Source organism: Aquarana catesbeiana, linkage group LG12 (genome assembly GCF_042186555.1).
Source record: "Aquarana catesbeiana isolate 2022-GZ linkage group LG12, ASM4218655v1, whole genome shotgun sequence".
NCBI classification, from domain to species: Eukaryota; Metazoa; Chordata; class Amphibia; order Anura; family Ranidae; genus Aquarana; species Aquarana catesbeiana.
Window position 1 is genome coordinate 84,950,110 of NC_133335.1, and position 17,446 is coordinate 84,967,555.

Sequence of the window (17,446 nt, forward strand, 5' to 3'; positions counted from 1 at the left end):
ACCTGCTTCTGGTGAACAATGTTCTAGAAGGGGATATCCCCACCCTTTGGAGAGATCTTCTTGCTTCCTGCTGTGTCTACAGAAGGATGTAATGACAGAAAAACACCATTCCCCACTCTATCCAAAAACATTTATATACATTTTAAAGCTACACAGTTAAATAATGATTCTAAATATTAATTCTTGAAATTACTCTATGTAACAAGCATATTATACTTACCTGCTCTGTGTAATGGTTTTGCACAGAGCAGCTCTGATCTTCCTGTTCTGTGGTCCCCTGCCAATGCTCTCTGCTCCTTCTCTTCAGTGTCTGCCCCCCATAGCAAGCCCTGCTATTGGGGCAGATGTACGGCTCACTTCCATGCTGGGCTTTATGCATCCATAGACACACAGTGTGTTTCAGCCCCTCTTGACTGACAGTAGCAGGAGCTTCTGCTGCTATCTCTGACCCTAAGTTCTCGGGTACAGCGTTGAATCAATGTGCAGCTCAGATAAATATTTAAAGGAGGTGGGGGTAGCTGTACATAAAAGTATTTATCATTTTTTTTAAATGCAGAAAATGCATTAACCGCTTTAGGTCCACGCTATAGCAGTTCTACTGCTACAGGGCAGCACCACTGTGCCAGATCACATATTTATACGTGATCCAGCTCTGCTAGTTAGGAGGCGTGCATGATCATTCACAGCTGGAGCCCAGCGGCAGGTACTGCGGACTCTATGTCTGCCGGCAACCACCGATCATCCAGCAGAGAGGCAGAACAACTATGTATACAAGGCAGGTCACTGTTCTGACAGGAGGGAAGGCATGGACCCTGTGTCTCTGATAAGCAGGGACTACGATCCATGTCTTCCCCTAGTAAAAGCACCTCCCACAATGCATACAAACACTGGTTAGACACACAGTTAACCCTTTGATTGCCCCTGATGTAAACCCCTTTTCCAACCAGTGTTATTCTTACAGTGACAGTGCAATACATTATTGTGTCACTGGTCCCCAAAAAGTGTCATTTAGTGTCAGAATGTTTGCCGCAATATTGCAGTCCCGCTATAAAAGTCTCTGATCGCCGCCATTACTAGTAAAAAAAATTAATTAAGAAAAAAACCCATGGTTTGTAGACCATAAAACTTTTGCGCAAACCAATCGAAATGCACTTATTGGGATTTTTTTTACCAAAAATATGTAACAGAATACATATTTGCCTAAATGTATGAAGAAATTAGATTTTTTCAATTTTTTTTTTATTGGATAGGTTTTATAGCATAACATTTTCAAAATTGTCAGCCTTTTTTTGTTTATAGCGCAAAACATAAAACGCAGAGGTGATCAAATACCACCAAAAGAAAGCTCTGTTTCTGGGGGGAAACAAAAAGTACATAAATTGTATTTGGGTACAGCGTTGCATGACCGCACAATTGTCAGTTAAAGTAACACAGTGCCGTATAGCAAAAAATGGCCTGGTCACGAGGGGGGGGGGATCTTCCAGAGGTCACGTGGTTAAGGTGAAAACCTTTACAACCACTCCAAGTGCAGGCCAACTGAGGGGTGGATAACGCAACAAATGCTTACAGGCCCAAGGAAAAAAAAAAAAAAAAAAAAAGAACTGGGGACTGCCTGCAAATCAGAGCTACCTGAAGGACTTTACACTCAAAGCCAACATCAGATGATTCTGAAACATCCACCTGGTAGAAGTTAGGAAACAAGTCAACAGAAGACCAGGTGGCAACATTACACAGCTGGATAACAGTTGTTTGATGCCAAAAAGCCGAAATAGCACCCACAAATTTAGTAGAGTACACCAAGACAGGAGAGCGTGGAACCTGGTCTTTGACACCAAAAGCTTGGATGTTGGTCCGTCTGAGCCAACTAGAGATGCTGGAATTAGAAGATGGTGCAACCTTACAGGGACCACCCAGGATATCAACAAGGGAGTCCGATTTCCTGAACAGTGAAGTGGCTGGGAGAAACCATGGAATCGTGCAAAACCGAGCCTCTCCTTCTGTTGCAGGTCACTAGCTATACCTTTTGATATCCTGTCCCTCTTTAGGGTCCCAAAAAAGTCCCCGTCAAGTCCCTGTGCGTCAGAGGGGGAGGGGTCACCAGGTGGCTCCGCCCTCCGTTATTTAAGAAGTGTCAGAAGACAAGAAGCGTCACACAGCGGGAGCCTCCCATCATGGATGTGGAGCGGCCCGAGAACAAAGAAGGGAAGAAGACGCTGCGGAGGAAGATGCCAGACGAGAACACCGGAGCAAGAAGCAGAGGATCGGAGGAAGAACCAGAGGAAGAAGAAGATGGAGGAAGAAACCAAAGGAAGATAGAAGAAAGAAGATAGAAGATGGAAAGAAGAAGACTTATAAAGGAATAAAATTAATTGTCAAAAACTGTCTCTTGTCATTTTTAACATTTTTGACACTTTGTGAAATGGTAGGGGTACTCCCTTACCATTTCACACGGGGGGGGGGTGGGGGGTCAGGATCTGGGGGTCCCCTTGTTAAAGGGGGCTTCCAGATTCCGATAAGCCCCCCGCCCACAGACCCCCACAACCACCGGGCAAGGGTTGTGGGGATGAGGCCCTTGTCCCCATCAACATGGGGACAAAGTGCTTTGGGGGAGACCCCAAAGTACCCCTCTCAATGTTGAGGGCATGTGGCCTGGTATAGTTCAGGAGGGGGGGGGGGCGCTCTCTCGTCCCCCCCTCTTTTCCTGCAACCTGCCAGGTTGCGTGCTCGGATAAGGGACTGGTATGGATTTTTGGGGGGACCCTACGCCATTTTTTTTTTTTTTATTTTGGTTCGGGGTTCCCCTGTGGGGAAATCCCATGCCGTTTTTATCAATGAACTTTTATGTGTTTTGTCGGACCGACAATTCATTAATAGCCGCAAGTAGTTTTAAATGACTTTTTTTCCTTTGAAATGTCATTTTGCTGTCAGACTGTTCTAAACACGGGAAACATGCGCTCCTTTACAGGCATACTATAGACCCCCCCCGGTATGAAATTTAAAGGAATATTACACTTTTATTATTTCACTTTAAGCATTATTAAAATCACTGCTCCCGAAAAAACTTTTTTTTGCATTGATCCATGTCCCCTGGGGAAGGACCCAGGTCCCCAAACACTTTTTATGATAATACCATGCATATAAGGCCTCATGCACACGAGACGCTGTTAAACTCGCGTTCAGAGGCAGTTGGACACTTTTTTCAACTGCCCCTGAACTCATTCAATGTTATCCTATGTGTCCATGTACACAGTCTCGTTTTTTGGCATTTTTAGGCAGTTGCGTTTAACCTCGTTTTTCCAGAAGCAAAAAAATGGGTTCAGACGCGAAAGTTTTCCAAGTTTCAGGCGCCAAACGCGGCTAAACACCGGTACCGCGTTTGCGTTTATAAGTGTTTTTTACAACCCGACTTTGGGGCCACATATCTCGGGGCCACTTGGAGCTAGGAACACAGTTGGACTAATTTGGGGCTCCTAGCACTAAGTGGCTCCGAGATATGGGGCCCCAAAGTCGGGTTGTAAAATGTCATTCTCTGCTGCAGAAAAGTGCTTGACATTTTGCGACCCGACTTTGGGGCCCCATATCTCGGGGCCACTTGGTGCTAGGAGCCCCAAATTAGTCCAACTGTGTCAGCACACCAGTTGGACTAACACTATAACATATTCAAATTTGGGGTTCCTAGCACCAAGTGGCCCTGAGATATGGGGCCCCAAATTCGGGTCACAAAATGTCATTCTCTGCTCCAGAAGTGCTTGACATTTTGCAACCCAACTTTGGGGCCCCATATCTTGGGGACACTTAGTGCTAGGAATTTGGATATGTTGTAGTGCTAGTTCCACTGTGTTAGCACACCAAATTTGGCGTTTCTAGCCAAGTGGCCCCAAGATATAGGGCCCCAAAAATGGGTCGCAAAATGTCATTTTCTGCTCTGCAGACGCGGCTAAATGCGGCTAAACACGGCATGCAAACGTAGCAAAACGGGCGTTTCTAAACGTCGGTTTCAGCTTTTAAAAACATGTGCTTAGCAGAGTTTGCACTGGCGTCTCGTGTGCATGAGGCCTAAGCCTTTAAAATTAGCACTTTTGATTTCTCCCATAGACTTTTAAAGGGTGTTCCGCAGCTTTCGAATTTTCCCGCAAACACCCCAAATTGTTCGCTGTTCGGCGAACGGCCGATGTTCGGGTCGAACATGAGTTTGACTCGAACTCTAAGCTCATCCCTAATATGAGGCTCTAGGTTTCACTGGCAAGGACCGGAAAGCTCATTTCTGATCGTGAGCATGTGACCACTTTGACAGCCAATCACAGTGGTCACATGGCCTGAATGCCTGCCTCCTGGCATTTAGAAGCTCTTAGAGGGCTGAGAGGTGGTGGGATGGGATTAAGACTGCATTAGTTTTAGGCCAAGAACATTTTCAGCAAGCACAGAAGATATCTGCTGATCTTGCAAGAAATGCAGCGCTGTCGAAAAGAAAGCACAAAGAACCTAATCTCGCTTATATAAATTACTAGTCCGATCAATCCACCATGTAATGGAAATGAACAAATGTGGACAAGTCCAGCCTGTGTGTTGACCATGGCGCTCTCCATAGATAAGCGGAGAAAAAAAAAAAAAAAAAAAAAAAACAATAAAAAAGCATAGACATAGGAGACAGGAAGTATGTTATTTGTAGGATTACCAGGGAAAAAAAGAAAACGAATGCAGTCACCATATCTAAGGACTGGTAAGCTGCAATCCATTCAATTTTTGAGTTTAGATTCACTTTACTCTTGTTAACAAAATCATTTCAGACCACCCATGTATATAGTCACATCTGTTCTTTACCGTCTACCTTTTCACACATACTGCAGATTACCAAGTGTTCACTCACCTTCACTTCAGGGTGATCTGGCGCTACTCCAAAACGCACCAAGCCAAAAGGGACCGGAAGTTTCTCATATATATCCACCACTGCCTGTGTGTGGTGCTGAAAGAGAACAACACTGCAAATGTAATTAGTGCTAATATGACAAACTACTACATAGACAACATTTCCAGCCTTTAGGGTATGCAGAGAGGGGAGGAAAGGACAACTACAATACATATACAGTATGTAGGAGGATACACCACTACTTTATATGTATCTGCCTCTCTGCAACTGCTATTGGAGCTACACTACCAGCACTAATTAAATACTGGCCAACATATCCCAGATGTGACAAAGGAAGGTACGCTCATGCCCTTTACAACAAAGCTCCTTTTATCTTCCTGCTGCTGCGGGCACTGAAGTCTTCTCCAGCACAACATGACAAGGCGATTTAGTATCAAGGAAGAAATAAAAACACGGACAACAAGAGAAGGACTTCTTTACTTGGTGCCTCCTAAAATAGAATCATTTCCACATTAACGCTGTGATATCCAGAATCGAATGCCCAGCAATTCTGCATGCCAGTAAAACTCTTCCCTAACCATTAACCACTTCCCCCCCTTCGTGAATAGGCCATTTTTTTGCTATTCAGCACTGCTCTACTTTAACTGGTAATTGCATGGTCATGCAACACTGTTCACAAACAAAATTTATGTAACTTTTTCACACAAATAGAGCTTTCTTTTGGGGGTATTTGATTACCACTGTTTTTTTTTATTCTTTGTGATACACGAAAAAAGTCAGAAAATTTGGATAAAATTTGGAGCCGCAGAGAGCCTGAGACGGCCGCTCCCCGTTCCTCCACAGCTCAGCACTCCAGTGAGCGTGGGGGAGAGGGGGGCAGAGCAGAGAGCTGTTGACCGACAGCTCTGTTAGTAAAAGCTGCACACTTTACACATAGGCACACATTTAAAAGATAAGTTTGGTCGTTTGTTTTTTTTTTTCCAGGATTCATACTTACCTAGGTGGATGCAACATCGGACCAATGCTGCATCTGTCCCCCAGCGCCTCTGCGCTGAGAACCGAGTGATCGAACACCAGAGGGTTCCTAGCACCAAGTGGCCCTGAGATACGGGGCCCCAAAGTCAGGTTGCAAAATGTCAAGCATTTTTCTGCAGCAGAGAATGACATTTTGTGATCCGAATTTGGGGCCCCATATCTCGGGGCTACCTGGTGCTAGGAACCCCAAATTTGGATATGTTGTATATGGGGCCCCAAAGTCAGGTTGCAAAATGGCATTCTCTGCTGCATCATTTCTGTGTTTTCTGTGTTTTCTGGTCCAAAAAAATAGGGTTCCTTTAAAAACACTTATAAACGCAAACGTGGCTAAACACGGTACCGGCGTTTAGCCGCGTTTGATGTCTGAAACGTGGAAAACTTTTGCGTCTGAACCCATTTTTTTGCTTCTGGAAAAACGAGGTTAAACGCAACTGTCTAAAAACGCCAAAAAACAAGACTGTGTACTAGGGCTGGGAAAAAAATCGATCTAAATCTTGAATCGAGTTGAGAGGTCAAATCGATTCAAAATTTAAGCAAATCGATTTTTTTAGATTTTTTTTTTTTTCACCGCGCCGGACATGAGTTTTTAGGCGAGGCCGCGGCTTCGGCCTAGTCCGCGGCTACGGCCGGACGTCGCGGACTAGGCCGAAGCCGCGGCCTCGCCTAAAAACTCATGCCCGCAGCGCCTCCGGACTGGCGCAGACACCGCGCCGGGCCTGAAGAGCTGCAGGCTCCGGCCGTAGCCGCGGACTAGGCCGAAGCCGTAGCCGCGGACTAGGCCGAAGCCGTAGCCGCGGACTAGGCCGAAGCCGCGGACTAGGCCGAAGCCGCGGCTTCGCCTAAAAGCTCATGCCCGCAGCGCCTCAGGACCGGCGCGGTTTCCAAAAAAAAAAACACTCGATTCGAATCGTGAATCGAGTTTTTTTTAAGAGAATCGAAGATTTTTTTTTTAAAGAAAATCTCCCAGCCCTACTGTGTACATGGACACTAGGGATGAGCTTCGAGTTCGAGTCGAACTCATGTTCGATTCGAACATTGGCTGTTCGCAAGTTCGCCGAACAGCGAACAATTTGGGGTGTTCGCGGCAAATTCGAATGCCGCAGATCACCCTTTAAAAGTGTATGGGAGAAATCAAAAGTGCTAATTTTAAAGGCTTATATGCAAGTTATTGTCATAAAAAGTGTTTGGGGACCCGGGTCCTGCCCCAAGGTACATGGATCAATGCAAAAAAAAGTTTTAAAAACGGCCATTTTTTCAGGAGCAGTGATTTTAATAATGCTTAAAGTCAAACAATAAAAGTGTATTATCCCTTTAAATTTCGTACCTGGGTGCCTCGTATGCAAAATGACATTTCGAAGGAAAAATTCCCTGTGGCATTCCCCGTGACGTCACAGGGAAGTCCCGTCAAGTCACCGTGCGTCAGAGGGGGGCGGGGTCACCGGGCGGCCCCGCCCCCGTTATTTAAGAACCGTCAGACGAGGAGACTCCGTCACACAGCGGGAGCCTCCCTCCATGCCAGCATGGGTGCGGAGCGGCCCGGAGAAGAAAATGAAGAAGAGAAGAAGGAAGAAGAGAAGAGGATGAAGAAGATGAAGAGAAGAGCGGGAGCCTCCCCCCATGCCATGGGTGCGGAGCGGCCCGAGGAGAAGAAGATAGAAGACGCTGCGGAGGAGATGCTGGACGAGAACACCGGAGGAAGAACCAGAAGAGCCAGAAGAACCAGAAGAAGATGAAGGAAGATAGAAGAAAGAAGAAGCATTTAAATAAAGGAATTGTCAAAAACTGTCTCGTCATTTTTAACATTTTTGACAGTTTTTTAGTCAAATGGTAGGGGTAAGTACCCCCTTACCATTTCACACAGGGGGGGGGGGGCGGGATCTGGGGGTTCCCTTGTTAAAGGGGGCTTCCAGATTCCGATAAGCCCCCCGCCTGCAGACCCCCACAACCACCGGCCAGGGTTGTGGGGATGAGGCCCTTGTCCTCATCAACATGGGGACAAGGTGTTTTGGGGGGCTACCCCAAAGCACCCTCCCAATGTTGAGGGCATGTGGCCTGGTACGGTTCAGGAGGGGGGGGGCCGCACTCTCGTCCCCCCCTCTTTTCCTGTGGCCTGCCAGGTTGCATGCTCGGATAAGGGTCTGGTGTGGATTTTTGGGGGGACCCCACGCCGTTTTTTTTTTTTTTTTTTTTTGGCGCGGGGTTCCCCTTAAAATCCATACCAGACCTGAAGGGTCTGGTATGGAATTTAGGGGGAACCCCACATCATTTTTTTTTTTTATTTTGGTTCGGGGTTTCCCTGTGTTGAATTCCCATGCCGTTTTTATCAATGAACTTCTATGTGTATTGTCGGCAATGCAATAGCCGCGGGTAGTTTTAAATGGAATTTTTCCTTCGAAATGTCATTTTGCTGTCAGACTGTTCTAAACACGGGAAACATGCGCCCCTTTACAGGCATACTATAGACACCCCCCAGGTACGAAATTTAAAGGGATATTACACTTTTATTGTTTCACTTAAAGCATTATTAAAATCACTGCTCCTGAAAAAACAGCCGTTTTTAAAACTTTTTTTTGCATTGATCCATGTCCCCTGGGGCAGGACCCAGGTCCCCAAACACTTTTTATGACAATAACTTGCATATAAGCCTTTAAAATTAGCACTTTTGATTATTCATGTTCGTGTCCCATAGACTTTAACGGTGTTCGTGTGTTCGAGCGAACTTTTTTCCTGTTCGCATGTTCTGGTGCGAACCGAACAGGGGGGTGTTCGGCTCATCCCTAATGGACACATAGGATAACATTGAATGAGTTCAGGGGCAGTTGAAAAAAAGTGTCCAACTTCCTCTGAACGCGCGTTTAACCACTTGCCGACCACCTAACGACGATATACGTCGGCAGAATGGCACGGGCAGGCAGAATCACGTACCTGTACGTGATCTGCCTCCCGCGGGCGGGAGGTCCGATCGGACAAAAGTAGTACACACAGGCAGAGGATGTGATGTCATCTCTCCTCGGCTCGGCAGTTTCCGTTCCGGCGCCGAGGATCCTTGTGTGAGTGCACAAACACTACACACACACACACACACACACACACACACACACAGTAGAACATGCCAGGCATACTTTACACCCCCGATCGCCCCCCAATCACCCCTCCCCCCTTCCTGTCACACTGACACCAAGCAGTATTTTTTTTTTTCTGATTACTGCATGGTGTCAGTTTGTGACAGTTACTGTGTTAGGGCAGTGAGTGTTAGCCCCCTGTAGGTCTAGGATACCCCCCTAACCCCCCCTAATAAAGTTTTAACCCCTTGATCACCCCCTGTCGCCAGTGTCGTTAAGCGATCATTTTTCTGATCGCTGTATTAGTGTCGCTGGCGACGCTAGTTAGGGAGGTAAATATTTAGGTTCGCCGTCAGCGTTTTATAGCGGCAGGGACCCCCATATACTATCTAATAAATGTTTTAACCCCTTGATTGCCCCCTAGTTAACCCTTTCACCACTGATCACCGTATAACCATTACGGTTGACGCTGGTTAGTTCGTTTATTTTTTATAGTGTCAGGGCACCCGCCGTTTATTACCGAATAAAGGTTTAGCCTCCTGATCGCCCGGCGGTGATATGCGTCGCCCCAGGCAGCGTCAGATTAGCGCCAGTACCGCTAACACCCACGCACGCACCGTACACCTCCCTTAGTGGTATAGTATCTGAACGGATCAATATCTGATCCGATCAGATCTATACTAGTGTCCCCAGCAGTTTAGGGTTCCCAAAAACGCAGTGTTAGCGGGATCAGCCCAGATACCTGCTAGCACCTGCGTTTTGCCCCTCCGCCCGGCCCAGCCCAGCCCACCCAAGTGCAGTATCGATCGATCACTGTCACTTACAAAACACTAAACGCATAACTGCAGCGTTCGCAGAGTCAGGCCTACCAAAGTTTATTTGGTAGCATTTTGGTGAACTGGCAAGCATCAGCGGCCTAGTACACCCCGGTCGTAGTCAAACCAGCACTGCAGTAACACTTGGTGACGTGGCGAGTCCCATAAGTGCAGTTCAAGCTGGTGAGGTGGCAAGCACAAGTAGTGTCCCGCTGCCACCAAGAAGACAAACACAGGCCCATCGTGCCCATAATGCCCTTCCTGCTGCATTCGCCAATCCTAATTGGGAACCCACCGCTTCTGCAGCACCCGTACTTCCCCCATTCACATCCCCAACCAAATGCAGTCAGCTGCATGAGAGGCATTTTCTTTATGTCCTCCCGAGAACCCCTACCCAACGAACCCCCCCAAAAAAGATGTTGTGTCTGCAGCAAGCGCGGATATAGGTGTGACACCCCCTATTATTGTCCCTCCTGTCCTGACAATCCTGGTCTATGCATTGGTGAATGTTTTGAACGCTACCATACACTAGTTGAGTATTAGCGTAGGGTACAGCATTGCACAGACTAGGCACACTTTCACAGGGTCTCCCAAGATGCCATCGCATTTTGAGAGACCCGAACCTGGAACCGGTTACCGTTATAAAAGTTACAGTTACAAAAAAAAAGTGTAAAAAAAAAAAAAAAAAAAAACACATACAAAAATTTTAAATAAAAAAAAATAGTTGTCGTTTTATTGTTCTCGCTCTCTCTATTCTCTCTATTGTGCTGCTCTTTTTTACTGTATTCTATTCTGCAATGTTTATTGTTATTATGTTTTATCATGTTTGCTTTTCAGGTATGCAATTTTTTATACTTTACGGTCTACTATGCTTTATTGTTAACCATTTTTTTGTCTTCAGGTACGCCATTCACGACTTTGAATGGTTATACCAGAATGATGCCTGCAGGTTTAGGTATCATCTTGGTATCATTCTTTTCAGCCAGCGGTCGGCTTTCATGTAAAAGCAATCCTAGCGGCTAATTAGCCTCTAGACTGCTTTTACAAGCAGTGGGAGGGAATGCCCCCCCCCCCCCCCACTGTCTTCCGTGTTTTTCTCTGGCTCTCCTGTCTCAACAGGGAACCTGAGAATGCAGCCGGCTGACCATAGAGCTGATCAGAGACCAGAGTGGCTCCAAACATCTCTATGGCCTAAGAAACCGGAAGCTACGAGCATTTTATGACTTAGATTTCGCCGGATGTAAACAGCGCCATTGGGAAATTGGGAAAGCATTTTATCACACCGATCTTGGTGTGGTCAGATGCTTTGAGGGCAGAGGAGAAATCTAGGGTCTAATAGACCCCAATTTTTTCAAAAAAGAGTACCTGTCACTACCTATTGCTATGATAGGGGATATTTACATTCCCTGAGATAACAATAAAAATGATTAAAAAAAAAAAAAAAATGAAAGGAACAGTTTAAAATAAGATAAAAAAGCAAAAAAATTAAAGCACCCCTGTCCCCCCTGCTCTCGCGCTAAGGCGAACGCAAGCGTCGGTCTGGCGTCAAATGTAAACAGCAATTGCACCATGCATGTGAGGTATCACCGCAAAGGTCAGATCGAGGGCAGTAATTTTAGCAGTAGACCTCCTCTGTAAATCTAAAGTGGTAACCTGTAAAGGCTTTTAAAAATGTATTTAGTTTGTTGCCACTGCACGTTTGTGCGCAATTTTAAAGCATGTCATGTTTGGTATCCATGTACTCGGCCTAAGATCATCTTTTTTATTTCATCAAACATTTGGGCAATATAGTGTGTTTTAGTGCATTAAAATTTAAAAAAGTGTGTTTTTTCCCCCAAAAATGCGTTTGAAAAATCGCTGCGCAAATACTGTGTGAAAAAAAAAATGAAACACCCACCATTTTAATCTGTAGGGCATTTGCTTTAAAAAAAATATATAATGTGTGGGGGTTCAAAGTAATTTTCTTGCAAAAAAAAATAATTTTTTCATGTAATCAAAAAGTGTCAGAAAGGGCTTTGTCCTCAAGTGGTTAGAAGAGTGGGTGATGTGTGACATAAGCTTCTAAATGTTGTGCATAAAATGCCAGGACAGTTCAAAACCCCCCCAAATGACCCAATTTTGGAAAGTAGACACCCCAAGCTATTTGCTGAGAGGCATGTCGAGTCCATGGAATATTTTATATTGTGACACAAGTTGCGGGAAAGAGACAATTTTTTTTTTTTTTTTTTTTGCACAAAGTTGTCACTAAATGATATATTGCTCAAACATGCCATGGGAATATGTGAAATTACACCCCAAAATACATTCTTTTGCTTCTCCTGAGTACGGGGATACCACATGTGTGGGACTTTTTGGGAGCCGAGCCGCGTACGGGACCCCGAAAACCAAGCACCGCCTTCAGGCTTTCTAAGGCCGTAAATTTTTGATTTCACTCTTCAAGGCCTATCACAGTTTCGGAGGCCATGGAATGCCCAGGTGGCAAAAAAAACCCCAAATGACCCCATTTTGGAAAGTAGACACCCCAAGCTATTTGCTGAGAGGTATAGTGAGTATTTTGCAGTATTTTGGGGTGCAATTCCACACATGCCCATGGCCTGTGTGAGCAATATATCATTTAGTGACAACTTTTTGTAATTTTTTTTTTTGTCATTATTCAATCACTTGGGAGAAAAAAAATGAATATTCAATGGGTTCAACATGCCTCTCAGCAATTTCCTTGGGGTGTCTACTTTCCAAAATGGGGTCATTTGTGGGGGTTTTGTACTGCCCTGCCATTTTAGCACCTCAAGAAACGACATAGGCAGTCATAAATTAAAGGCTGTGTAAATTCCAGAAAATGTACCCTAGTTTGTAGGCGCTATAACTTTTGCGCAAACCAATAAATATACACTTATTGACATTTTTTTTACCAAAGACATGTGGCCGAATACATTTTGGCCTAAATGTATGACTAAAATTGAGTTTATTGGATTTTTTTTAGAACAAAAAGTAGAAAATATCATTTTTTTTCAAAATTTTCGGTCTTTTTCCGTTTATAGCGCAAAAAATAAAAAACGGCAGAGGTGATCAAATACCATCAAAAGAAAGCTCTATTTGTGGGAAGAAAAGGACACAAATTTCGTTTGGGTACAGCATTGCAAGACCGCGCAATTAGCAGTTAAAGCGACGCAGTGCCAAATTGTAAAAAGTGCTCTGGTCAGGAAGGGGGTAAATCCTTCCGGGGCTGAAGTGGTTAACAGCGTCTCGTGTGCATGAGGCCTTACACTCCTAGTTTTTACCTAGGACTACAGATAGATTAGATCCTACGTTTTGAAAATAAGGAGAGTTTGACAGTTAAGAGTAGTTTAGGAAAAGACAACTGACACAGCTCAGTCCACAAAAATGCTGTGCTAGCAGGCCCGCCCCTCTAACATTTCACCCAATAATAGAGATGTCTGTGATCAAGCCCATATTTGATGAAACCGAGTAGGGCGATCATAGGGGGAGATGCAGTGGGCTATGTCTGGGTTTAAAGTGATTGTAAAGGGGTTTTTTTGGTCTCTTTAAAAATAACAAACATAAACTTACCTCCGCTGTGCAAGGGTTTTGCACAGATTGGCCATATCCTCCGTTTCTGGGGTCCCTCAGCGGGGCTACTCCTCTTATCGAGTGCCACCATGGAGAGCCGCTTTCCATGGGGGCACTCATGTGTGCGCGCTCCCAAGTCCTGTTGCTCCGTCCATTGACACAGACAGAAGGACATGGCCCTCCCTCGTGTCACTGGATTTGATTGACAGCAGCAGGAGCCAATGGCTCCTGCTGCTATCAATATATCCAATGAGGACCAGAGACAGTGGCTGGAGCTGCTGGGCTCGTGCTTGTCGCTGGAAATATATACGCTTCAGGTAAGAAAAAGGGGGGACTCTGAGGGGGGGCAGCTGCACCACTGAAGGCTTTTTACCTTAATGCACGCCAAGGCCGCTGACATCTTGCCCTCTGTGTTTCTTCCAGGTTCGCGGCTCCGGCGCTGTGAGTGGCCGGAGCCGCGATGATGTCACTCCCGCATGTCCTCTTCCCGGCAATGTCCGCCGGACCTTCAGCCTGGCATTCAGAGCGCATGCGCCGCTGACGTCAGCCGCTGCATGCAAAGGGTATATCTCCTAAACCGTAGAGGTTTAGGAGATATTTTTACCTATGGGTAAGCCTCATTATAGGCTTACCTGTAAGTAAAGTAAAAATGACAAATTAGGGTATACAACCACTTTAATAAAGTTCGATGTGATCTGACGTTATCAGTGTGCGACTTCCTGATTCCTATTATCTTCATAGACTGTGGTTGGGCTCCGTTTGGTCGGGCCCAGAGTTCAAGGGATTTCCATAAAGGCTTGGAGCGGTGAAATCTTCCTACCAGAATAAAGCCTAGTACAAACTAGAATTTTTTTTTTTCATTCAACCCAGCGGGCTGAATAAAAAAAAACAAAAAAAAAAAAAAAAAACTGAAGAGCTCAGGAGCAGCCGCTGTACTAACAATCTGATGTTAGTTTAGCAATCTGCCCCACTGAGCTATTGTGTTCCGACAGGGGGCAGCCCCCTCGCCAGAACACACCTGCCAGCGCTCTCAGCTATTGGCTGAGAGCACTGCGTAGGTGCTGATCGGCAGATCTTTTTTTGGGTCATGCCCCTTCCACAGAAGCTGGACGTTCGACGATTTTGTACAGATCAAAAAGGTCACCAATGTAAAAATCAGAAAAGTGCCTGTAATTTGCCCAAAAAGAAGCTCATGTACTTTTCTGAGCTTCAGGCGGTTTACTTTAGGCGACAGAACACTCAGATCTGAACAAGGGCCATTTAGATGAATAGGATTTTGCTTGTTGGGCATTTTGGAATTTTTGGGATGAGCGTTTAACGAGCTGAAAAACGCTCAGGTGTGAATGGGCCCGAATGTGCACTGACTCCTCTCCTCTCTCTTCACTGGCTGCAATGGGGACACAGGCTGCACTACCGGGGACACTGGCTGGCTGCATCTGACAGGCACTGGTGAGGCTGCATTGATCTCCTGTACCATGTCCGCAGTCTCTGACCATCTCCTGTACCATGTCCGCAGTCTCTGACCATCTCCTGTACCATGTCCGCAGTCTCTGACCATCTCCTGTACCATGTCCGCAGTCTCTGACCATCTCCTGTACCATGTCCGCAGTCTCTGACCATCTCCTGTACCATGTCCGCAGTCTCTGACCATCTCCTGTACCATGTCCGCAGTCTCTGACCATCTCCTGTACCATGTCCGCAGTCTCTGACCATCTCCTGTACCATGTCCGCAGTCTCTGACCATCTCCTGTACCATGTCCGCAGTCTCTGACCATCTCCTGTACCATGTCCGCAGTCTCTGACCATCTCCTGTACCATGTCCGCAGTCTCTGACCATCTCCTGTACCATGTCCGCAGTCTCTGACCATCTCCCGTACCATGTCCGCAGTCTCTGACCATCTCCCGTACCATGTCCGCAGTCTCTGACCATCTCCCGTACCATGTCCGCAGTCTCTGACCATCTCCCGTACCATGTCCGCAGTCTCTGACCATCTCCCGTACCATCTCTGCAGTCTCTGACCATCTCCCGTACCATCTCTGCAGTCTCTGACCATCTCCCGTACCATCTCTGCAGTCTCTGACCATCTCCTGTACCATCTCTGCAGTCTCTGACCATCTCCTGTACCATGTCCCCAGTCGCTGACCATCTCCTGTATAAGATTAAAAACACTTTCGGTATCGGTTTCGGCACCAAAAAACCCATTCGGTGCATCCCTAGTGAAGATCCTTTTAAAGAGCAGTTCACACCAGAACGCTGTGCAGGAAAGGCGCGTTTTCCACACTTCAGTCAATATGCACTGCTTTTGTGATCTGCTGACAATGCTGACACATTAACGACACTCGAAATGCAGATCGCAAGCACATAGTTACATAGTAGGTAAGGTTGATAAAGACAATAGTCCATCCAGTTCAACCTGCGCAGGTGTATGTGTGTCAACGTCTAATTATTTCCCGGATCTCTGTATGTTTTTTTTTTTTTTCTTTTTAAGAGGCACATCCAAGAGTCTTAAAAATATCCATACTCCCCGCAGCCACCACTAATTGTGGAAGAGAGTTCCACATTCTTATTGCCCTGACAGTGAATATCCCCCCCCCCACCCCCCGTGGTGTTTAAGGTTAAACCTCTTCTCCTCCAATCTCATCGTGTCGCCCCGTGTCCTCTTACACTCCCTGAGACAGAATTGTTTTTTTCCTATGTAGGGGTAACCATTGGGATATTTGTAAATCGCTATCATGTCCTCTCTCAAGCGTTGCTTCTTTGGCGAGAATAGATTTAGTGTTTGCAGCCGTTCCTCGTAATTGAGGTCCTCCAATCCCATTATTAATTTTGTTGCCCTTCTTTGGACTCTCTCCAGCACATCCCTTCTGAGCAATGGTGACCAGAACTGGACAGAATACTCCAGATGTGGCCATATCAGAGTTTTATAAAGTGGCAGGATTATAGGTTTTATCCCCTTTTTTATGCATGCTAAAATTCTGCCAGCTTTGGCAGCTGCAGCTTGACATTGCATGCTATTGCTGAATCTCATCTACTAGGACCCCCAGATCTTTCTCCATTCTTGATTCTCCTAGCGGTTCTCCCCCTAGTGAGTAGTTTGCCTTTATGTTTTTTGCCCGCAAGTACATTATTTTACATTTCTCCACAGTAAACCTCATTTGCCGTGTAGTTGCCCACGCCATTATTTTGTTCAGGTCTTTATGTAAAATTTCTACTATTTCTACTTTTTGTGTCGTCTGCAAAACTGAGATTGAGCTATGGAGCCTATCTTCTATATCATTTATGAATTCATTGAATAGAATTGGTCCCAGGACAGAACCCTGGGGTACCCCACTTACCACTCCAGACCTGAGACTATCCAGTCTGAATACACGTTATTTATCACTACCCTTTGGACGCCCCTGTAATTAGTTTTTTACCCAAGCAAAAACCTCAAGGGCAATGCCTGCAGACTTCAGCTTGTAGATTAAGCGCTTATGCAGCAGATTGCATGGTAATACAGTACCATGTGATTTGGTGAGGCATAATCTTCAAAAATAGTGCATGCACTTTTTGTGTGTTCCGGTGCGATTTTCAGCCTACTCAAATTAATGGGGTGCCAAATCGCACAGCAAGGGAACAAGCAAGAACTGCAGACCACATTTCTGTGCAGTTCTGGTGTGAACCGGCCTATAAGGTATCAATTTTATTGTCTTGTTTAGTTGCTTCTTTCTCCTCCCAACACACATGAATCCCCTCCACCCCACCCTCTCTTTTTCTCCTGCTCTGACTAGGACAAGCAATAGTGCTCTTTAGACACAGATGATTCCCGATTCCAATGGGTTAAAGTTCAGCACTGATCGATTCCCTCTGAGAGGTCCCATGCATTGATTCCAATATAACTCCATAAACCGGAAGAGCAATGAATATTCATACATAGTGTAAATCCATGTAAAACCTTTATCTAGAAATAAGATTGCACCCATCAACATTCTGTATAACATGCAGTGTACCCCACAGCGACCTGCCGCCCACCTCAAGTTGTATGCTTTGTACTGAGGATTGGACAGATCTCTGAGGCTAGGTTCACCTATGTGTGGCTGTACTCTGTGTGTAGGGCAGC

General features: G+C 45.7%; 1 protein-coding gene across 1 annotated transcript in view; it reads right to left on the bottom strand.

The window, feature by feature from the left end:
* Window positions 1–17,446, bottom strand: part of FDXR (ferredoxin reductase) — a 121,395-nt gene that overhangs the window by 90,460 nt on the left and 13,489 nt on the right. Inside the window, exon 3 of the mRNA XM_073608160.1 lies at window positions 4,868–4,963. Coding sequence (XP_073464261.1) covers window positions 4,868–4,963 — 96 coding nt within the window. The remainder of the gene's footprint in view (window positions 1–4,867; window positions 4,964–17,446) is intronic.